Source organism: Crocuta crocuta, unplaced genomic scaffold, assembly GCF_008692635.1.
Source record: "Crocuta crocuta isolate KB4526 unplaced genomic scaffold, BGI_CrCroc_1.0 scaffold556, whole genome shotgun sequence".
NCBI classification, from domain to species: domain Eukaryota; kingdom Metazoa; phylum Chordata; class Mammalia; order Carnivora; family Hyaenidae; genus Crocuta; species Crocuta crocuta.
In genome coordinates, this window is record NW_027527436.1 from 1,732,592 (window position 1) to 1,757,653 (window position 25,062).

Sequence of the window (25,062 nt, forward strand, 5' to 3'; positions counted from 1 at the left end):
TTATTCATAAATTCGTAAACCACGTGTAGTTCAGCTAATATAACTAATAAGTAATTATATAATAATAAAACATTAAAACATTCCGTGAAAATATTTTTATGACCCCGTGTTCTAAGAGTCTTGAGAATATTGATAACTCAAGAAGACTCAAAGACCATCCAACTTATGCTAATATAATCACATATTATTCCAGTGAGGAAGAAAAAAAGGCACTTAAATTAATGCAAATGACAGGGAACTTTGGCCTGAACTCAGAATTTTTAATGATCTATACAAATGTTGGGAAAAGGGCTGTAAGATCATGTATGATTGTGTGAAAGAGCTACCCTGTCAAGGGAACAAAACAAATTTAAAAGAAGCTTAGGCTTATTTAAAAATGTAACACCAATCTTTTTAAACCTGTTTATGAATTAGGAAAATAAACAGAGAAGAAGCCTGGGATGTCTTTTTGGAGAAGATAGTGTTAACATATGATGGAAAGAGAACAAAACTGTTCAGCTCCACTGTCTGTAGGAGCCTCTTGGAGGAAAGGTTCAGACGACCACTTTGGGGGTGTTCAGTGCATCTTGCAGAAGTGAAGACGTGAGTGATACTCAGATGTTGTGCCTTGTAACCTGGGACTAGACCGAGGTGCCTCCATCCAGACTCTAAATTGAACATGGGGCCTAGCACATAGCCTGTCAGAGAAAATCTTCAGCTTTTCCACTGACATTTCCCCTTTACTCAGTTCCCTCCTTATAAATTATCTGGATTTCATTAGTCTGTCATATGAATCATCCCCCTGAGCTGGGCATCAATGTTTTGGCAAGTAGCCCAAATTATGGTGATTCAGATGGCAAACAAACAAAAATAGTGAAAGGATCAAAGAGTAAATAAATGCAATTCTGTTTCTGTCTAATCATGAGCAGAAGGTATAGTAGTCTGGGACAATAAAGGTGAATTATTGAAAATAGATCTTTAGATTCCATAATTTGCATGCCTACTTAATGAATCTTAAATATGCCTCCAATTTTGACTGCAAATTTCTAACAACACAACACATTGGCAACATTTAATTGGCATTTATTTCCTTTCTGTATAAAAATCCTCATTTAAAACGGATTTCAGCCTGGTCACTATTGTTAAGAAAATCTTTCATAGTAATAATATCCTGTTTTTCTCTGAAAAGAAAATTTGGAATAATTACTTTCCTATATTATGAACTTAAAAGGGAAGCATGTCCCTGAAACCCATGGAATAGAACAATTATCCTTTGTCTTTACAGTTTAAGTCAATCATACACTGATTCCAAATTGTATTCTGGTGAGACTATGGATAAGTCATAGGTTCAGTCTTCTGTCTTTCAACAAAGCGAGTTTACAATTAGGAACTACCACTGCTTACAATGATAAGATACATTCCCATTTTTTAAAAAAATCTACTTTTGTGTGTATTGCTTTTGCTCACTGAACCATTTATAATATTTGCTGATTATACAATAATTTGAAACTTTTCACAAATACATTTTTTTCTTACCATGTTCCAAGCTATAAAGGAGTAATTTACATTTCTAGCCACTTGACTCACCCTGGGTCTTCTGAAAGAGAGCTGGTGTGGCATGGAAAATAGTCTCAAAGATGGCGAGCTGAAGGAAGCCATGAATATGCCAGTCGTTATCACACTTTGTTAAAACTGTATTCAGGTAGTGTTTGTCTCAGTCCATTTGGGCTACTGTAACAAAATTACCATAAACTGGGTGGTTTATAAACAACAGATTTTTTCCTCACATTTCTGGAGCCTAGGACAGACATCTAGGATCAAATCACTGGGAATCTCAGCATCTTATGAGAGCACATAGTCTGGTTCATAGAGGGCACCTCCTTGTTGTGTGCTCACACGGGGCAAGGTGGTAAGGGAGCTGTCTTGGACTTTTATTTTTATAAGGATGCTAAGCCCATTCTAAGGGCAACACCTCATGTCCTAATTCCTTCCCAAATGCCATACTTCGACACACCATCACTTTGGGGATCAGATTTTTAACATAGTAACTTGGGGCGGGGAGTTCAATCTATCACATTGTTCTAAAAACAAAAAGCTATATGAGGACAGGGAGGTAAATAGCTGTGCTAAAGTCTTTTCTGTTAACTGTTTATCTGAAGAAGTATACTAGTACTATATCTCCATGTTGTATAACATGAAGAACAAACAGAAATATAAACTTTGTCTTCAAGGAGCTCACATTCTACTTCAAAACTCCTAGAAACATTAGAAAATGATGATTGCACACACAATATAACTAAGTGTAATGGATAAGATATTTAAGGAAAAAGAATCCTAAGTAAAATTTGTGTGCTTGAGGAGAACCAATTGCCAAGCTTGACCAAACTGAACTTAATTAGTCTTATGGGTCATTCTCAACTAATTCCAATCTTTTAGGCTAGTAAGAATATTTTCTGCAGAGAAAATGACTTTATCTTAGCAACACAACAACATTATTAAGTTTTTTAGAAATGCTCAGTTCATTAAGAATGAGACAAAGACAAATATCACTGATTTGAAATTGTTAGTTCAGAATCACATGGTATGAAATTGAAAGCAGGCATTGACTGAAAATAATAAATATGCTAATTACTAAGTGGGAAATATTATTTGCCCTTAAAATAGTAGTTTCTGCTTACTTAATAAGGCATTAGGAAATAAAGTCACAATGGTTCAAAATGTTGTGTTATGGATTGTGTGGTTATGTTAGCAAGTTACATATGCCTATATTATGTGGAGACAAGGCAATGTCTTATGAAAAATTTAATGGTCAGGTGGGAAACCTACATAAAAGGCACTTCTGAGAGGAAGCAGAGGGTGGAGAGAAGAGCAATACCCTGAGTTAGAAAACTCTGGTCAATATGCTAGTTTCACGTCTTACTAGCTGTGTAACTTTTGTCAAGGTTCATTCCAAATCTGATTCTTCCTTCCTTCCTTTCTTCTACCCTTCCTTCCTCCCTCCTTCTCATCTTTCCTTCTCTCTCTCTGTCTCTCTCTTTCTTTCATCCATTCATTCGTTCGTCCTTTCAATTTCTTATCTTTAAAATGGGACAACTCTTCTGAACCACATATGACTTCTGGTGAGAATGAAGTAACAAATAAGGCATCTGCCATAAATGGTTCAGAACACTGTAGGCACTTGGGTTTAGTTATTCTTCCTCACATTATGTTAGTGACTTTTGTCTTGTGGAATTTAACAAAGCAATATGCATATACTTGTCTGAAGAACTTAAGAATTTTTATGAATTTATTATTATTTCTAATAAATATTTCTCATATTTATGAATTTCTCTATAGAATGGGATGTTTAGAATTGGACAGAAGACAAATGCATTTAACATTTTTTTCCAATTAAGAAAGTACTTATCTAAGATAAATAAGAAACCAGATCCAGTTAAGGATTATATATTATAATACATGAAGATTTATTCTGGTCATTCACTCTTCAATACTCATCTTAATGCATATACATTATTTTCTAACACATGTACTTCATTTCTACAAAGTGTTTTGTTACCCTTTTTTATTGTTTTGAGGTTATTAAAGCTATGAAACTTGGCAGAAAAATCCAAATATATTTATTCTCAAAGATGTTATAACAATAGTTAACAAAGTAAAGTTCTTACTATGTATCAGGCTATAATAGGCAGAGTAATGACTCTGCAAAAGATGCCCATGTCCTAATCCTTGGCATTGGTAAATATGTTAAATACACAGCAGTTGAGAATTTCAGTTGCACATGACATTAAGGTTGCTAATAAGCTGACCTTAAAATTAGAAGTTATCCTGGGCTCTCTGGATGGGCTCAATGGAATGACAAGGGTCTTTTAAATGTGCAGAAGGGAAGCAGAAGAGTTAGTATTGGAGTAATCTGATATAAAAGAGACAAGACCAGCCCATTGCTGGCTTTGAAGATGGGAAGAGGCCAGGAGCCAAGGAATGCCAGTAGCCTCTAGAAGCTGGAGGAAGGTAAGGCAACAGATTCTTCAGAGAGCCTCCAGCAAGGAACAGAGCCCTACTGTCACCTTGATGTTCATCTCAGGAGACATATTTCTGACTTCTGAACCACAGAACTTTAAAATAATAAATCTGTGTTGCTTAAAGCTACAAAATTTGTGATAATTTGTTACAGTGGTAAATGGAATCTAATCTACAGCACTCCTCTAAAATGTTTTGTATATGTTAGGTTATCTCATTTAAAAATATGATCATAACTTAGGTATTAGTACTATGCTTTTTCTTTTATGGTTAGCAAAGAAAAGAGCTGAATGCATGGGGAAGTCAAGTACCTTGACAAAGTTGGAAAAGATTTGATCTTAAGGGATTTGAACTTGTCCTTTGACTCTATAACCTTCATTTTTAAGACATTTAAATAAAAACATTCTCCTCCTGATTTAAATTCATTTTTGGGTGGTCCATGGATCCTCTGATGGTTATCCATAGATGTCAGTGATCTGAAAAGCATTATCTGCCAATCATTAAAATAAATAATTTTTGTTTCCCCTTAAGCCTTTCTTTATGGCTCAAGCACATCATACGCATAATAAGATGGATTAATATAAAATGATTTTAGACCAAATGAATTAGTAAAATAGCAATTTAGTAGCAATATTTAGAGAAAACTGATTTAAGGGAAAGCATGGGTCTTGTGTACTCTTCTCCCTTACCTGCTTCTATCTGTCTTTCTGGTTCTCTTTTTCTCTCTGTCTCTGTGTGTGTGTGTGTCTCTGCGTGTACCCGTGTCTCTGCCTCTGTCTCTCTCCTTTTCTCTCATGCACAAAATATACAGTTTTCCAGAGTAATCGACACATAAATGAAACAAAGAAGTACCCCCATCAGGGGACCAGGCCAAGGAAAATCTGTCATGTCTGAGATGGTTGACCAAGAAGCTTTGCAGACTGCACTTTCTACCATATTCTCCCCGTCTTCACCTGCCTCTTACATAGAGTCTGCACCTGTCTTCTGACACCTGAGTATTTTTATTTCACCACATTGTGAACAGCCTACATAAACATAAGTAAAAAGATCTCAAACATTTATAAGAGTCTTTCTTTATTTTTTTCTAATGTTTATTTAAATTCTAGTTAGTACAATATTGCATACAGTGCCATATTGGTTTCAGGAGGAAAATTCAGAGATTCTTTACTTACATACAACACCCAGTGCTCATCACAACAAATGCCCTCCTTAGTACCCATCATGCATTTAACCCATCTCCCACCCACCTCCCTTCATCAAGTCTCCATTTGTTCTCTATTATTAAAAGTCTCTTATGGTTGATTTCCTCCTCTCTTTTTTCCCCTTCCCCTATGTTGATCTATTCTGTTTCTTAAATTCCATATATGACTGAAGTCACATGGCATTTTCCTTTCTCTGACTTACGTATTTCACTTAGCATACTACTATCCATGTTGCAAATGGCAACATTTCATTCTTTTTGATGGCTAAGTAATATTCCATTCTGTACAGCCCACATCTTCTTTATTCATTCATCAGTCGATCCTCATTTTGGCTCTTTCTATAGTTTGGCTATTGTTAATAATGCTGCTATAAACATTGGGGTGCATGTACCCCTTCAAATCTGTATTTTTGTATCCTTTGGGTAAATACCTAGTGGTGCAATTGTTGGTTTGTAGGATGAATCTATCAGACAGCCAAACATTTTCATTCAAGACATAGTACTAAAAAAATGTTTTTAAAGAGAGAAAAAAGAAGTCATTAATTTTGTGCTATTCCTCCCTCTTTTCGTAACCTTTTCACCTCTCTACTTTTGAGCCTTCAATGTCATTGTCCATCTTCATGAAAAATGAGCCTTTCTTTTGCATAACATTTCAGAAATATTTTATATAAAAAGTTTACAAGGTAAATAAGAAATAAATAATATCTACCATATTACTTAAAATATTTAAAGATATTATTTTTATTTTTCTACACCTATGTATATATATTTTATTGGAATAATTTAAAAAAACATGCACTTGGCAACTGCACTCAAATGAAATATAGAAATAGGAAATGCTTAACTGTACCAAAAATTGGTTTTAAGTTCTATATCAGGCATTTATATTCCCAAACGATGGGAGAAACGTCTTGTGACTGGTAAGCACAGCCCATTACTGATTTGGTAGCACTGCATCCTGAATGGAAACCAGCCCACTTGGCTGGTAAACTGAGGTACCACTATGCTTGAGACAACATGGTTTTCTGCCTGTAAGAGTATTTTATTAAAATCATTTCTCTGCACTACAAGTCAGTGACAGGTGTTAACCAAGTCAGCTGACAAGCATTATTATACTTTTAAATAGGATGCTTCTAAATGACAGTTTCATAATAACCTAAAAATTCACATAATACCCAGGAAAGCCCTACACTAAATTATTAAGTAATAAAATGTACTATGATTGTAATACTCTCCAGATGACCCATTCTTTTCCACAGATCCTTCTCCAAACTACACTCCTTCCCCATCCATGCATGTGTGCACACACACGTACATAAACATACTCATGAGAGATGTCAATTTCAAGTGCTTTTCAACTTCTTGCCAATGGAAAATTGTTTTCAGGGAAATAGAAAACTCTAAATACCTAACTCAGACTATGTGACCTATAACATGTATAACGTAATAGAGTTGTTATTTCTTTAAAAATTTTTAATGTTTATTTATCTTTGAGAGACAGAACATGAGGGGCAGAGAGAGAGTGGGAGACACAAAATCCAAAGCAGGCCCCAGGCTGTGATCTGCCAGCACAGAGTCTAACTTGAGGCTCCAACTCATGAGCCATGAGATCATCACCTGGAGTCAAAGTCAGATGCTTAATCTACTGAGCCATCCAGATGCCCCATGAGTTATTATTTCTAGTGGTGTTTGTATTTTGCTCTTACAAAAAAAAAAAAAAGAAAAAAGAAAGAAAGAAAGGGACATCTGAGTGGCTCAGTCGGCTAAGCACCCTGACTCTTGATTTCAGCTCAAATCATGATCTCATGGTTTGGTTCATGGGATCTAGCCCTGCTTCAGGTTCTGTACTGACAGCACAGAGCCTGCTTGGGACTCTCTCTCTCTCTCAAAATACATAAATAAACATTTTTGAAAAAGGAAACAATGCAAGGAGAGGTCCCAAAGGAATGAATATATATATTGGTGAGATTTCATAAAGCAAATGGCCAGTGAGATCTCTTTTTTGTGTAAGGGCTTGCTTCCTGGTGACTCAGAAATCACACAAGTTGAAGTGACCATCTGTTTTTAAAGCATATCTAACCTAAACTGCACACGTAATATGGGCTCCCTTGTTAGGCCCAAGACCTCAAAATTGTAGGTTCTGAGGAGGACTGAGTATCTATAAAAAGTTGAAAGTATACCACATATTTACTTGATAAGCAAAGCTTTATAAAGATACTTCAGAGTAAACAGAAATCATCTGTAAGGCAAGTAGGAGGGGTCATCTAGTTGGCAGTAAATATAAGAATCCATTCCAGGCAGAGAAGATCTCTTGATTGGACCACATAACGATACATAAAAGTTGGTAATAGTCATGCATACATCACATGGGATCATTTAATGTGCATTTATATAAAAAACAGTTTCTGGGGCGCCTGGGTGGCTCAGCTGGTTAAGCGTCTAACTTTGGTTCAGGTCATGATCCCACGGTTTCTGAGTTCGAGCCCTGCCTTGGGCCGTGTGCTGAACAGCTCAGAGCCTGGAGCCTGCTTCAGATTCTGTGTCTCCCTCTGTCTCTTTCTGCCTCTCCTCTGCTCATGCTTGCTCTCTCTCTCTCAAGAATAAATACACATTAAAAATTTTTAAATAAATTAAAAACATAGTTTAACACAGAATATGGTTCACTCATTGTAAAAGACTGAAAGTCACATCCACATTATATTCTTTCACAATGTGTGCCATTTACTTATATTTGGAGGTCAAGATAAAACGTATCTTGCATATGGATTTCAAATCAAAGTTTGTTTTCATTTTAATCAGCAATTCTCACATTTAACAATGTCACAAAGTGGGGAGGTCTGTATTAACTGGATAGAACATGACAGAAGAAAATATAGAAGTAATATGCTTTTTAAACATGTTTTTAAAAACATTTACCTAAACTCTTCTTCAACCATAACTTGATGTCTTTAAACCTTCCTTTATATCAGGCTAAGGTTTTATGAGCATCTACCAATTTATACTTATCTTTGTGAGAATAGAAATTGATTTTCTACTATAGGTGTTGCTTACTCTAGGGAATAGACACATTCTAGAAAGAGAGTTCCTAGAAATTTTTTTTGTAATACTTGCATTTTATTTTTCCCTTTGACATTCGTTATAAACCTGAAGACTATATGTCAAATATTAACACAAGAAAAAGTCCACTCAAACTTAATCTTTGGGAAAAATTTTTTTCCTGAGATAAAATGACTACCTTTAATGGATAATTGCAAATTATAATTTGGCAAGTATTAATTTTAGCATGCTGCCTTTCAGGTAACAAAACTGGGGGTTGAAATAAAGCAAAGGAGCTAATGGCTGTTGAGGTCCAAGTATGAGTCTATGTGCCACATGTGCACATACCTGAAAATGCATAGAATTTTTCTTCAGATTGAGATCCTTGGACTAATTGCATCATCATCAGATGGAATGTTAGGTTTCAAGGCTGACTCTTAGTCTACAGAATTAGAATCAAAATCTCTGGGGCGGAGGCTGAGAAATCTGCATTTTTAACCAGCAGCTCTGGTTATTTGTTAAAGTTTGAGAAATACAGATGGATGTTAGGGAGCTTCTCCCTTCCTAGGTAAATTTTTCATAAACTAAGTTATTGAAAAATACACTACTTACATAATTTAAGTTCCTATTTTTTAAATTCTTGATTGCCTATTTGCAGAGGAAGAATTTCTGTTGAATTGGAATGGCAGAGATTGGCTGTGTTAAGGAAGGTATATGAATACTACTGACTGAGACATTGCCTCTCCTTCAGGAAAAGAATTGCTCTTTGGGGGAGAAACAAAAGCTGTAACGCTGAGCTCTGCCTTACTGGATTTCCCCCTTTTTTTCAGATGAATGGATCATCCTAGGCTAACACCCCAAAGCAAACCACAAAAAATGATTCTGAAAGTTAGCTAAATCAAAACACTTTGATAAGCCATCAAAAGCTGATACTGTCTTTTACTAACATTCAGCAGAACACATATTGCTACATACTAGGAACTGATGGCTCAAAAGCCAATTGATGTCACAGACAGTGCGAAAGTGGTTCATGAATTTGAAATGACAACAGATGCTTTGAAAAAGGCAAGCCGGCTGGATTTTGATTGAACATGCTAATTTTCAAAAGAACCATTCCCTAGCTCGATTTTTACAGTGCAACCTGTTAAGACTATTTGGAAATCGCAGGGGCTGGTGATAAAATAATAGTGGGCTCAATTATCCATTATCAGAGGAAAAGAGAGCAGTATCCCCTTTGTCCCTTTGCAGGTTGATTTGAATACACAATACCAGAGGGCGCAGTGAGATGACTCACAGGACAAGTAGCTGCAGCTCTGGGAACTATCAGAGTGAGTACGTGACAAAATTTGGGGACGTGTCCCTGCTAATTTGGTTCTGCATTGAGATTAAAGCTTTAATTTCTACCACTTGAGAAAAGCGAGTTAAACAAACAGCCTCTGTCCTTAAGGCAAGATTAAATTGAATCCTTTATCGTGGGGATCCACAGAGGATGAGATTAAGAATTCTCATCAACTTTAGAAAATATTTAAGTGTAGGATCTTACAGTAAAGAAATGTTCCTTTATGGCCAAGTTCCCTTCAGCAGCAGAAAACTCAAAGTTGATATTAAGGACTTTTTGGATTGATTAATAAATTGATGGCAGTCCTGGACCTCCCTCTGCTCAAGCATTTTAGAATTTCTCCTGAATAAGTCACCAGTGAGAGGGTAGCCTCGTTTTACCAATAACAGTGATATGAGTGTCAGCCACCAAGTATTTTCTCTTCTTGTCTGATAGTTCCTCTGTTTACTCTAATTCTTTCAGGTCTTCCCATGGTACAAATTTTGCTTGTGCTTTAACATTCTTCAGGGCAGGGATCTCAGGAATATGAACGAGTCATGCACCACAAGAATGTAATGAAGGGATGGGGCCCCTGGGTGGCTCAGTCGGTTAGGTGTCAGACTCACAATTTAGGCTCAGGTCATGATCTCAGAGTTCCATGAGTTTGAGCCCCATATCGGGCTCTGCGCTGACAGCACAAGCCTGCTTGGGATTCTCTCTCCCCCTCTCTCTGCCTCTTCCCTGCTTGCTCACTCGCTCGCTCTCTCTTTCAAAGTAAAGAAATAAACATTAAGAATGACAGGAAGAGAATTTTTGCCAGAAAACTTGACAATCAAGATAAAATACCTACAGTATTTTTAAAAATCAAAATAATGCCAAAAAATTCCTGAGGAACAAAAATATCAAAATTTTAAATTTAGTCTGCTGTAGTTTGTTTTCTGACCCTGCATTACTGGGCAGTAGGAACAGTCCTTTCCACTCATCCGGGACCCAGAGCCACTGTGTCTTCCTTCCCAGGCCCCCACTAGGGAGATTCATGAGAATTGACAGTGATATGCAAACAGATGGGCCAACCATGTTGCTTATATATAGTATATGTTTTTTAATTGTAATGCTTTATTGTTTACCACTTGGTTCAAAATATGAGAAGGTATTTGGGTAAATGAATAAAAGGATGGACATTTTTTTCTATTTGAACCAAACCTGACACTGTTAGTATCTTAAACTATTTAATATCCAGCTAACGCAAGGCGTCTCATTCGCCACCTCTGAATGTTAGAATGAAGACACTTAAATTTTCAAATAACTTTCCTGTTTATGTTTTTAAGAAGTGACAGTCCCGCAGTTGAATTGATTCCCCACTATTTAATTTGTATTATGTTCTTTGAAATAGGATTAACCACCCTTTTCACAAATCCAAAATGTGGATTTTGTGTTTTAAACTTAGGGATATTATATCCTGATTGACAAGCAGTCAGAAAGGTTGAGAGAACTAAAGAATTTCATCCTTACTCTGGGCCAAAAGATCTCGCTTAGAAAGCTGCCTGTAGAGGGGCTTAAGAGAGATTTACTGGAAATATTTTTTTGGCTTTTAAAGCTCTTTTTAATGGGTAACCTAAATGCCATTTTAGTATAGAGTCTGTAGACTTCTAACGGCCATACCGGAAGTGCCCCTTCTAATTGGCTACTTAGATGGCGAGGTCACATTTATCAATCAAGATAGCAGACATTTTGGAAATGTATCACTGGTAAAAGTAAGACTGAACGAATCATTAAATACTTTTTATAGTTTTCTTTCCAAAGAATATAATAGCAGAAATCTAATCTCGGAGTTGTCAGATACTTACTATTTTCTGATTAATTGTAAAGATTTAACCCCTTCCCAATAAAATTTTATCAGTTCAAGAAAAGTAATATCAAGTGCTCCTGGCCTCCACTTTAATTGGAATTTGGTTTAATTTGAAAGGTTTTATCATAAATGATTGAGAATATCTCATCCAACGTGAATATCCAGGAATCTCTGCTTCTTTGAGGTGCAGTTTGAAAGCCAATGTAATTTTAGATGGCACTTATATCAGGCCTTTAGAGGTGACTAACATTTTGAAGATAAGAAAGCTCACTTAAGGGTATAATTCTAAGTATTTCTTCCTCCTCCTCCTCCTCCTGTCCCCTCCTTCTTCTCTTTGCTAATTCTCTTCTTCTTCCTCTTTTTTTTGTTATTAATTTGTTGCCATTTGTTTTTAATTGGGATTGACCTAAAAAGATACGTCTTAAGTCAACATAACAAGAAGGTGAGTGCCTTACTCTGAATGTCGAAAACCCAGTGGCTGTTACCAAACAATAGAAGAGAGGAAATCAAAGCCACATGTTCCAGAGATGTGCAGTGAAGTCACAAGTTTTAAAATGTAATTGCAGGAATCCCTTCATTGACTGAATCATATGAATGGAGACTTCGGAGTTAAGCTCCATGGTTTATTTTGAGGAATAAAGGGTTAAGCTTTAAAGGCATAATATGGAAACTGAGAACAAGGGAGTTTCCAACAATTTAAAAGAATACTTTTCCTGATAAGCTGTTTGGGTCCCTCCCATTGTATTATACCATATATACAGCTAAGTGCATAAATCTCTTTAAGCAGGATTTCATTTTTTCCTCTTCAAGAAGTTAGGTAGACAGTAAATAGAACAGATTGGACTAGTCTAGCAGGCATCAGGGAAAAAAAACCCTAAAATTATTTTTAAACTTCTTTGCTAATGTTCCATGTCATGCTCTTGAAGCCATTATGATTTTTTAAGTTGTTGGTATTGGTTCCTGTAAGATATAAAACCTGCATATTTTTAGAGAGTTTATAGAACCATGGTTTTTCTTTTTTCTCAGCAAATAAGAGAGATGGATAGACAAGCAAATTTCTTAATAACTAGAAGCAAAAGGAGAGGAAAGAGTAAGATAAACAGAAGTGGGAGAGACTATATGAAGAAAAGAGCTGACAGTACAGATGCTTTTACCCATAAATCTTTTATTTTTTTCATATACACCTTGTTATTGAAAATGAATGGCATGAACCTATGTTATCCGAAAACAGTGTGGAATGTGAAACCGAAGGGAGAATGTGCAAATAGGTCTTTTTTAAAGCGGATTCTCTTCTTTTACTGGAAATATTATTTGAACACCTACCTACTGCTGGCTATCAAATTCAAATGTGTTTTTTATGAATATCTCCACAACCTACCTCAACAAATAGATTCAAGAAAGAATTAAAGGGAAGAATGTGTCTAAGTTTCTCTCCGTCATTAATGAAGGAGAAAGTCAGGCTTTGGTTATTTTGTCAGAGAAGTAGAATTCATGTCGCTAGAGGAAACTGTACTGCTAACACTGTATTTTATTCTTTTCCTCATTCTCTCTTTCTCTCCCTCTCAGACACTCACACACGTCATACCATCTAAGTAGGATTAATTCTTTACTTTGATTTTCACATTCATTCATTTTCCCCCTTATCAACAGTAGCGCAGCACCTTCTACCTAGCAAGAAATTCTGATTTAAACACTGAAGATACCGTACTGGATAAAACATTACTATTACACGCAAGATTTCCTAAGCTTTTTGTAAGCAGGGATATAGTATGTTTGGGTGTATCTGTGCCTGTTATTATCATCTGCATAGAATAGTTTTTTTGTACATAAGTGTTCCTTGGTAACTACTAGTGAATTAAGTTTGTTTCATTGATTTTATTTATTCATTCATTATACGTTTTTTCCAGGGAAAAGATTAGAGATTATAAAACAAAATACATTGGAGATATTCTTATCGTTAGTAAAAATTCTCAAAATTAAGTCCCATATCATACATAGTTTCTTATTATATATTTTAATAAATATATATCGAGTCCCTATTATATGTTAAGTACTTACACTTCATAGACTACGATAAAGAGACATGTGTGCCCATGCACACACAGACAACAGTTCTTGGTTCCCTGGAGAAGATGCTCTGCTGGATGATTCCATTTTCCTTGCTGAATGCAAACTAAGAATAACATAGTGTGAAGTAGTAATGAGTAACCCTGTCAAAGGGCCAAAGAACAATGATATATGATGCTTAAGTGTTTTAAGCATCTGCCAAATACTAGAAAATTTATCCAGCAATTGATTGATCACTTTGTTTTCACAAAAAACAACCAAAAGTTAAAATAAGGGTAAAAGGTTTTTGCACCTCAATATTACCTATCTGAATCTATTCTATTATATGCTCCCTTGCTTATAATTGTCGTATGGTTATTTTTAACGTTTTATTATTGCTTTTGGCTTATTTCTCTACTGACAAGTTAATATTGATTTAGAACATGTTAATCTCAATGAATATATTTCATTCCCTTTTTTTTCTCTTTTTATAGACAAAACTTGACACCATGTAACAAAAGTACTCAGGCCTATTGTCTTTCCTCCCTCAAAATCTGGGAACTACAGGAATAGATGGGTGTTAACCCCTATCAATCAATGCACAGCACATAAGGAAAGTACAGTAAGCCAAGCTGCTGATGGTAAGCGGGATTATCTCAGGGGCAATAGAATTTGGAAACAGACAATACCTTGGCTCTTACCAGTGACGGAACGAATCTTTTGAGGCTCTGAGCTCATGCTAATATCCAATTAACCCATTTCAATAAATGAATGTTTTTCTCTATTTCATATAAGAGCTGAGGCCTTCATGTTATGGTTTCTTTTCATAAGCTTCTGGTTATTTTAGTCCCTTTGTTGGTGTCTTACCTTAGATTTCAAATCTAGCTGTATGTGTTTCAGGAAATTTTGTTTTGTTTTTGTTTTATTTTAAAAATATATATATTTATTTATTTATTTTTGAGAGAGAGATAGAACCCAAGCTTGGGAGGGGCAGAGAGAGAGGGAAACAGAATCTGGCAGGCTCCAGGCTCTGAGTTGTCAGCACAGAGTCCGATGCAGGGCTCAAACTCACAGACTGTGAGACCATGACCTGACCTAAAGTCAGACACTTAACCCAGGGGGCCCCTCAGGAACATTTCTGAAAGGACCTGGCCTCCCTGTGAGTTAAGGGGCACTGAGACCTATGTAAGAGGCAGGAATTCCCACTTATAGTTGCTTGAATCTAGTCTCTGCCTATCTGACCTAGAATTTATAATTTATGTAGATCAAGCAGTAGCTTAGTATGCTTCTATTTTATTCTTAATGACACCATGATCAATTTTATCCTTAATGATACCCCCACAACAGATGCTATGGACTAGAATAGTCTGATTACTGCTTTTTTTCCTGTGGCTTATTGTGGTAAGTGCAGCACCTTGTCTCTGACAGGTGGGTCTATGCTCCTCCCTGGACGCCACCATTCTGAGTTCCTCTGTTCTTACAAACCATGGGAAACAAATTCTACTGTGGCTTTTTCCCATTCTTATAGGGTTCTTACTAGGGCTGCCATAACACAATACCGCACACTGGGTGGCTTACACAGGACACATTTATTTCTCACAGTTCTGGAGCCTACAAGTCTAAGATCAAGGTATTGGCAGCTTCAATTTCCCCTGAGGCATCTCCTTACAAATGGCTGCCTTCTTGCTGTGTCCTCACAAGACATCTTCTCTGTGTGCCTAGAACCCTGGTATCCTTTTTGTTATTGTTGTTTTAGTCTCTTCTTATAAGGACACCACTTAGACTGGGTTAGGACTCACCCCAGTGGTCTCATTTTAACTAAGTGCCTCTGTAAAGGTCATATCCTCAAATACAGTCACCTTCTTAGATACTAGAATAAGAGTTTCAACGTTTGAATTTTGGGGGGACATTATGTGGCCCCAAACAATTATATCAGACATCTGAAAAAACCCAGCATAGAGCTTTTCTTAAAGGATTGGTGCAGGCTGGTGTTCCCTGCACCAATGCATTTCTTATGCATTAATAGTGCCTTGGATTATGTCTGAGGAATTTGGCTAAGGAATGCCTGACAGTTTGTACATACTAGATCCATTCCAACATTCCCATTGCCCTGTACTTCCAAAATATTTCTGATATAATGTGCTACCACCAACTATTAATGCCACTCCCAGGCACTTAAGCCAACATATTCAATCCTTATTTTTGGGTGAGTGAATTTAACACTAATAAAAGCAGCCTGATCCAATTTTATATTTCTGTCTAATAACATTAGAATCCATTTTGCATATTTGCCAATAAAAATTGGCAAGATCTTGCAATTTCTCTGGCTATAACTCTCTAATTTCATGGAAGACCTTATACTACTCCATCTAGGAAATTCTATGATCCAACTCTCTCTATTAACCTGGAAGTAAGAGTTATTCCTTGTGAACAATGCCTGGGTGAGTTTAATCAAATGAAGTCTGGTTCCATCAGAAAGAAGTAAGAAGAATCTCTTCTCACAAGTAAGATAATTTCAGGGCATTTGGGAGTTTAAAATCTCAGACCTTATTGTTTGCTACAATGTCTTCATTCTATATCTCAGGGTTTTCTGTTTCCCCCTTACCTTATAAGTGAGGCTTGAGGCCAGTGATACTTGGTGTTACAACTCTGCAACATTTACAGTCTGGACTTGGGGCCATTGTCAGCCAAGAGTACAGAAAAAAAATTTTTTTTTAAATAATTCCATCTAGTCTTTATTCTCTACCAGTGCATTTTGGGAGTTTCAAAATCATTGGTTTGACTTTTCCTTTGTGTAAAATCTTTCAGAGAAGTCAGAAAAGGCTAGCCCAGTCCACAGTAATCACCATGGTCACCAAAACAATCAAGAGCTATAGTCACTTGATCCCCTAATTCTCTTCAACTGCAACTCACTCAACAATGATGCTGTGATGAGTAAACAAGATGTCACTGCATTACTGGCATCCCATTTACCCCACTGAATTATTTATCCATGTCTCCAACATGTGGAAAAGCCTATTTCCAGAATCTAATGGTGAGTATCAGTCCATGTAGATATTATTATTTTTCTTATTTTTCAGCTGTGTAGACACAAAAGTCCAGAGAGTCTGAATATTTTGCTACAAATCGCATACCTTCTAACTAGCAAATTGAGAAATGGAGCCCAAAGAATCTGAAACTAAGCACTGTTAATAGATCACTTGAATTTATACTCAGTTATGTCTACTATTTTTAAAACTTAACAAAATATAGCTTTATTCTAAGGTTTGCACCTGTGAATCTAAAATCGAAAAAGTCCTCTCTTTTCTATAGCAAAGTAAAGACATATTTTTGTTTTCATATTTTAGAAAATATCTTTTACATTAAGGTAGCCTTTCTTTTTATCTTACATTTCAAAATGTTGCCTTTGTGGTTTGAGGGTCTAAATAATATATAGATTCTTCCTGTCTTTTTCCTTTACCAATATTTACAATTATAGCTGTTTGCCTGTAATTGTTCTTCCTCAAATCATATTATTTTCATATTTCATTTTAAGTACATAGTACTTCCCAACTTAAATCTATTTCAGTGATTTACTTCACTTTTAAGTATTCAAAGGAATTTAAAAATAGCTATAAAAAAATCTGACTCTGTTTATTATCTTAAAACTTATCTTTGAATTTCTAGGCTTGAAATTTGTTTTATATAGTAACTTATCACCCTGCAGTTTGAATTTCTGTGTCAGGAATCATCTGTTAGACCACCCAGGGAACCTTTAATGCCAGAGAGAAAGAGCAGGAGAAGGGTCCTGAAAGATCTGGAGATTACAGTGCACACACTCATAGGACTAGTTTAACAGAACTCCTCTCCCCACCCCACCCAACATCACCATCAATTTGAAAGCAAGACGCATTGCAAGTGGCTATATGTATCATCCAGATGTTTGATGTGAACAGTGAGCAGACATTTTGTATGAAACAAATGTCTGAATAAATGACAGAAAACAGAAAAAACAGGCACACAGCAAAACAAACCTAAAGTTCTCTGTCTCTTGGCTTGGCTGACAAGGGGATTTTTCCCTCCTGTTCCTTTCCTCCTTCTATAAAGCTGTTTGAAAACTTTTAATAAAGGTAAATAAAGGCTATTCCCTACCTTTTCCCTCCTCCTTTTTTTTTTTTTTATAAGAAACCAAACCACCACGTGAAATAGTATCTTGTTTTCGTCTTGAGGACACCAGAAGGATTTGGACTGCCAAGTATTTTATCTTTGTTTGTCCTGATCCAAATCTTCTGCATAAATGTACCTTCAAACAGAAGACTAGAAGCCCTTCCAGGAACAAGAGACATTTGGATCAGGGCGTCCAAAATGTAACAGTACAGAATTACGGCACTCACATTTCTGTGAGTGTTTTTGTTGAGTTACCCTTTCCAGATTATACTCCATTTGTTTTGCCAACTTGTAGTTTTGTTATTTTGTTTACCTGTGCTCCTAGCATTCTGATTATATTATTGGAATCTCAAAACTCCTTTGACTCTTTCTTGTGGTGTCTTCCAATCCTTTTGACATGATTCACTTTAAAATCACATTCAACTTCTCATCTATCAGGCTACATCAGAGTGTAAAAGTGACCAACCCTTATTTTCCCGTTTACTAGTGACTCTATGCTCCTACAACCTCGCCAACCTCTTTACTATTTATGCATATGTACGTGTAGAAAAAGCTAAGGTTCTGCCGTTTTTATTGCTTTAGTTAAGATTGAAGAGACCATGATGGGTGACATGGCAGAGCAAGTCATCTTCCACAGTATCTTTCACTTGCTCCAGACTTTTTCTTCCACTCTCATTCCTCTCTCATTTCGTCTAGGAAAACAACCTCTTTCTGCCCTATGTAGAACAATCCCAGTTTGACACCAACCAACCATCATGCTCTCCAGGTCTCCTTTGTCTCATCTCCTCACCCTCACACTCTCTACATTCAATAAATCAGCACGTTTTGTCAGCTTGACCATGAACATGTATCCTTCGTCTCATAATTTCTCACCATCGCCATTGTGACAAAGTTGCCATGAAGCGTGCTCATGTCTCACCTGGACTATGGCAATAGTATCCAAACCGATAGCCAGAGACGTCTTCCAAATATAAATCAGATTATACTATCTTCAGTTGAAATTCTCCTAATGTTTTTTTCATTGTAATTAGAATAAAACCTAACTTCCTACCATGGCTAATAAAAATTCAATGTTCCTGGTTATTTCAATTCACATCTCACAGAGTCTCTTGTTAACTACATTCCAGTCACCCATTGAACATGTCGGCTCAGGTTCAACCTTAGATTTGCACTCATGTTCTCTTTGCATGAAATATCATTTGCCCAGATCTTCAAATGTTGAACTCAGTACCAATGTCATCTCTGAGAGATTTTTGGCCACTGAAATTGACATATCACTGCCTTCTCCCCATTATCCTTTTATGCTCTGTAGAAAAATTTTTATTAGAGAATTATAATTTTCTTCACCTATTTGTTACATACCCATTTTCCTTGGCTAGAATTTAAAAGTGATGAAATTAGAGACTTTTTTTTTCTCTTGTGGCATCTTAAAAGTGCCTGAGACATAATAGACAAATAATAAACATTGAGAAATAAAGAAATGAGTGAACAAACAAGCATGCAAAGAGTTACAATATGCTAGTCATTCAAGTAGAGTAACTGGTCCAGGGAAAGAAGCACTAGTATATTTAAAAGAAGAAAAAGATTGAGAGAACCATTGTAGGATTTGACCAAAATATTATAGAAAGCAAAGATTGGTCATGTGGATTCAGCTTTCCAACTCTGCTTATCATTCAATTATATCTCCTCTCTAATCTTCTCATATTCGTTTGTGACATGTAGCATTACGATATAAACTGTTTTAATTATTTATATAGGAAAGAGGTTTCTATAATTTGGGATAAATTATGTGTGTGTGTGTGTGTGTGTGTGTGTGCGCGCACACAATATATCAGGTAGTGATAATTGGAAGAAATTGAGTCAAGTCTATTATTCTTTCCACGCGAATAAAGCCTGAAAGGACAAGAGAAACCAGCAATTTCAATAAAGTCTCTGAAGTAGTAATTTAGGACATTTTTCTGATGAACAGCTGAGAATCATCTAAACTTAGTTTTATTTGTGCAGACACATCAAAGAATAGTTCATTTAAACCCTGCTAACGCATATAGATATTTATAGTTCTTTTTTTATACAAAGAAGAACGTTGTGCAGCTATTAATGTTCGTTGAACCAAAGAGCAGGGTATATATTGTGTCAACTTGACCAGTTAAAATAGCTCAGTAATGAATGATTATCAGTTAGCTAAAATAAAGTTTACTTAGGGATAATAAAATAAACTTCAATATTGATTTATGAGGAGGCTTTGAAAAAGAAGATTCTCTGTAAACATGTGTACTCAATGGACCATCAATAACTGTGGCCTTCTTGCTTCATTTATCCTGATCTTATCCTAAGTAAAGAGGCTAAAAATAATATCAGATGCCTAGAGAAAAGTGTAAACAGCATGTCATTCTATAAAGCTCTTTACAGATCTCATCTCATTTTTAAAACCTAAACATCTCCTTGCCATTTAGTTTTTGTCTCAAGTATATTTATATTCGGTATGCATCTCTAAGCAATTTTCTCACGAATGTATTTTTAGATTGCTGACAAAAATCTCTATTTCCTATACTTAGTACAATTCAATATGGAAGTGACAAAAAAAAATGTACCTAAATTCTGGAAACTAAAGATTTATTTTAGACTAATACTTTCAGTTGCACCCAAAATTGTTTGATGGGAATTTAAATTGATACTGATTGGAATTCTACCATTTATTATATGGCTTTCTCAGAATGATATAACATAATCTGAAGTTTTATTTAGTTTGAATAAGAAATATAAGAATATATAAATATAACAACAGTAAGTGATATTCTGCCCATAAGTCCTATGAGAATTATTTCAAAATGAGACAATATTTATAAAATAATCTGGAAAATATAGAGTAATTATGTAAACGGTTATGTAAATGGTAGCAATATAAATTATTTCATATGTGGATAAACACTGAAAACATATTAAAGTGAGAATGTTTTTATAAGGTATAGAGAAGATTTTTAATTTAAGAATAAGTTATATAATGTAAAAATTCTGTATACACGTTGATCATAAAAGCATGTGAAAAAATTGTAAAACATCAAGTTAGACAAATAGGATTGTTTGAAATTCAAAATAAAAAAATATATAGAGAAACTAATAAAATATAATTAATATAGAAGTGAAAATGTCAGAGGACTTTGGATAAGAAGTCTTGATAAAGAAGAAAAATGTTGGCAATATATAATTACAAAATTAAAAAGTACACAAAATCAGGTACAAACAGGAAAATCAGAGAAGCAGCTAAAGAAAACATAATCAGAAACTAGCTGTGCAAGCACCTACCATAACGCTTGTCTGAGTCAGCATATTTCATTTCCTCCTTTCTTTCTAGAATTAACCGATCTGATGACCAGAAGAAAAACAAAGCAAAATGTCAAAAGAGAATTTGGGTTTGACCGTTTGGATAACTCAGTAGGTACTGTTATTGTCACACAGGCATATGTTACAAGGAAGAAGCTGGCTTGGTCAGAGGATAGTGACTCCCACTGTTGTGCCCGAATCGCGAGTCCCCTGAGACCTCCAAGGAGCCGACACCGATGTAAGTACATAAGGGTCTTTATTACAAGCCCGAGCACCTTTATTACAAGGTAGGCAGGGGCTCACCCTGCAGCAGCAGCAAAGATGAAGCCCCCCCGAAAACAGCGAGCAAGGTTTTTATGGGGTAAGGGAAGGGGGTGTTACAGTGCACACGTTGTAAGTATTGCATCATCACATAAGCACCATCATAATTGTACAACACCCATGGTAACAGTTTTGACATTCAGCATCCATGAGGTGTCCGTTTCTTTTGGTGGGACCCAATCATGACCTTTGAGAATCCTTTGAAAATGACCAATTATNGCGCAAGAATCAACAGTTTAGAGAATAACATGAAAAATGAGGACTGTGTCCGAGGAAATATAAATTCTAAGAGGAAGGATTAAAAACCACAAACATCAATTTAAACTATTAGCAGAAATTTAGGAAAACAGATTGGTTTCACAAAACAAAAGGGAGGCTCATTTTAAAGAATAACAAACAACATCCAACGCTTCAAAAAAAGATCATTAAGATAAACAATGGCACATGTCCCTAAAATTTGACCATCATGCAGTCGTTAGTAAGCAGTGTTAGGGAGAAGCAGATTTTTGCATCTTAATATGTGATTAAGAATTGGAATATTTAACATGACAACTAGAGAAGAGAGCACATTTACAAAATCTTAGTAGTGAAGATAGTGGACATCTCACAGTACTGGGAGGGTTAGAAGAACCTTTTTGTTGCAGAAGAGAAGCAAAGAAGCCAGAAGAGAAGCAGCTGATTTGTGATGAGGGAACATAGGGCAAAGGGACAGGCCGCAAACACACCCCAGACCCCCAAACGGGATATATGCGTGATATTCCTCAGACACTCCTGGCTGCCCAAGAACAAAGAAAAGGAGAAAAACAAATGGTTAACTGATAAAGATCTTAGTCCCCCACGACCTCAGTCTCCATCACCCCTCCATAGTGATGTGGGAAACAAAGCAGAAGGAAATGGCAGGTAGAACTAAATTTTCTCCTAACCTGTAGTCCATTGACAAATATTTGAGGCTGGCAAAGTAAAATGTTACTCCAGAAATTCCTTACTGTCCTAATGTTAATGCTTTGCTATAGGGAAAATATCTTAGCATGACAATAGCTAGGCCTCTACTATCCTGGGAGTCTTCTTTAGCATATGAAAATCTCACTGGAAACTTCCCCTGGACTTTACCTCCTCTCAGCTCCATAGTATAAAACCAGTCTCTCCTCAAGGTCCCAGGGCAGCTCTTCCTGCCCCCAGGTCCTGAACCCTTGCTTCAATAAAATCAACTTTTTACACCAAACATCTTCAAGATCCTTTCTTGGCTCTGGACCTCACGAACCCTACTATAAGCTTCCCAAAAATCTCATCAGTTTCTAGACAAAAATCGTTATAGGAGAAGAACAGTATAGGAACCAGATCTCAAAAGGGGTTGTTGGCACTGGGAAGAGGAGGATATTACCTCCTCTGAGATAGAAGTGAGGATCTAAGGATGAGTGCAAAATATGTATGCTTACACAAAATATATCTGCACTACATAGAAAAAGGTTAATAGAATAAAAATAATTCAGGAAGTTAGGTTAAGAAGCTTTCCAGGGACCCCTGGATGGCTCGGTCGGTTAAGCGCTTGACTTTGGCTCAGGTCATGATCTCACAGTTCATGAGTTCAAGCCCCGCATCAGGCTCTGTGCCGACAGCTAGCTCAGAGCCTGGAGCCTGCTTCAGGTTCTGTATCTCTCTCTCTCTGACCCTCCCCTGCTCAGGCTGTCTCTCTCTCTCTCTCTCTCTCTCTCTCTCTTTCTCTCTCAGAAATAAATAAAAACATTTAAAATTTAAAAAAATCTTTCTAATTGTTTTTATGTTTCTCTGGAAAAGAGTAAGATGTGTTTATGAGCCTGAACTCTAGAATCAAATTACTTGAGTTGAACCCCAGTTCAACTCTTAAACTCTCTTAAACCTCTTGAAAACTCAATTTTCTAACCTGTAGGATGGGAATCATAATAAAACTTTTATATCAAAAACAAGCTATAGAAAGTGTTCATAGGTGAATAAAGCAGAAAATGAACTAATTAAAGTAAATTGAGAATATCATAGAAATTTCCAGTAGGCGGGACGGTTTATATCAGAAATGGGCAAGCGAACGGCAGGTAAGGTAACAGCACATTTCATCTCTGCCACCAGGCTCATTCCCTCCTCTGGCTCTGAACAGGAAGGAGGTCAAAGAAACTGAGAAAAGCTGGAGGCTGGAGGCTGAAATCCTGGGACCTATAACACTTAGAAGCTCATTGATGAGGACCAACCAGGGAAATAGAGAAATGGCAAAAGATGGCAGAATCCAAGACAGAAGAATTTTATGAAGAGGGAATGTAAATGGTCAACAATGTCCAATGTCTCAGGGATCAGATTAAATACAGAAGTAGTATTTAGGGATTTCTGTGGTCAGAATAAAAAGAATAAATTTATATGTAAGATTTTGAGGGAAAATCACAGTATTAGGGCTGCAATTTAGATATGAATAATCATATTCATATGCTTCTGAATGTGTGTGTAAATGTGTAGTTGTCAAATGTAGAAAATAATGCCCATGTAATCACGGGAAATACAAACACTACCATAAGGTGTTCTTATTTATTATCATTCTATGGGATTGGCAATCAAAACTATAGAGGTAATCATTGAAGACGTAAAATGGATAAGCTCTCTGGGACAGAAAATGCCAAAAGAAAATAATGCCCAAAAGGCGAGAGGCCTGAGATCTACCAAGCTTTCACAACTAGAGTATTATTCTGGAAATGAATAGGAGATGAATATGAAGATGACCAAACAATGACCATGCCATGCCAACATGTGGAGGATGGGCTGGGTGTGCAGGAAGCTCTGAGCATCAGCAGTGGAGCAACGTGAAGAGAGTGTGCAGTTGGGATGATGCATGAATGCCAGCATGGCTGTAGGAAGGTCAGAGATCTGAGGATGGCGATGGCATGGGCATTGCGGACTACAGAGAACAAGCTGGGTAGCAATCTTTGAGCTAATGGTGTAGACAATGTAGAGTTACTGTTAGCACAGTGTCAGTGCTGTAGAGAGACAGTGATGGATCAGAAGATGTGTGTCAGCTGGAGAAATGCCTACGAAGGAAATTTCAGAATGAAGACATAGAATAAGCCAGGATAGAATCATTTCCAGCAAGTGGTGTTGCTCATTTATCTTAATGTGCAGAAGAGATGGAAGTGGATAGCAAGGATTCCCTGTTAATACATGCCACTTTGTTCCATCCCCTCGCCTGAAGCAACCTTCACTAACTGGTAATGGCTTCCTTTTATACTAAGTCCAGACAAACCCAGGAATCTCTTTCCACCTAATGAGTGGTTCAGGCAATTTGTCTCTCAAATGCAATTTGCCCACAAAATAAAACCTTATTGCCATTCACAGTTTGATTTTAAAGAAGGATGCAATCACACAATAAAAAGAGGTCTGATCGATTGCTAATGCAGATATTTATATTAGGAAAGTTGCAGAGGGACAGATGTGCAGAGAACCAAGTTGAGATGCTGAAATAATACAGAAAGTAGGAAATTAATAGAGGTAAGAGGAAACCCATATTCATAATTATTTAAAGCATATCTTTGCCCTCTTTGATATATGCTAGCACTGGCTTAAGGAAAATGAGTGTTTTAGTATTGGATTGGAAATTATGAACTGTTGAATTTATCAAATTATGATATGCTTGGTTTCTCTAACAGTTTATTCCCTTTGTAATGTAACAGATCACAGTTAACTATCTAAGTAAGTATGTGTGTTTATGGTGGCTTGTTGTGCTATGTTCAAATATCAGGAACCATATTTTAGGAACACTTCAAATTTCCAAGGAACTTTGAACTAAGATGTGCCCTGACAACATTTGCAACATGA

At 36.3% G+C, this 25,062-nt stretch overlaps 1 protein-coding gene and 1 long non-coding RNA gene across 2 annotated transcripts in view; one reads left to right on the forward strand and one right to left on the reverse strand.

Annotated features, from left to right (window-relative positions):
- Positions 1-1,701, reverse strand: part of LOC144227892 (uncharacterized) — a 49,909-nt gene extending 48,208 nt beyond the window's left edge. Inside the window, exon 1 of the long non-coding RNA XR_013334062.1 lies at positions 1,567-1,701. This is a non-coding gene — a long non-coding RNA (uncharacterized LOC144227892). The remainder of the gene's footprint in view (positions 1-1,566) is intronic.
- A 14,758-nt stretch (positions 1,702-16,459) lies between these two features.
- LOC144227886 (uncharacterized) lies at positions 16,460-23,561 on the forward strand. Its single transcript, XM_077759656.1, has 3 exons — positions 16,460-16,480; positions 20,945-21,151; positions 23,335-23,561. Exons 2-3 carry the CDS (start codon positions 20,959-20,961, stop codon positions 23,508-23,510), a joined length of 369 nt encoding a protein of 122 aa, XP_077615782.1. The 5' UTR covers positions 16,460-16,480; positions 20,945-20,958; the 3' UTR covers positions 23,511-23,561.
- Positions 23,562-25,062: the final 1,501 nt, after the last annotated feature.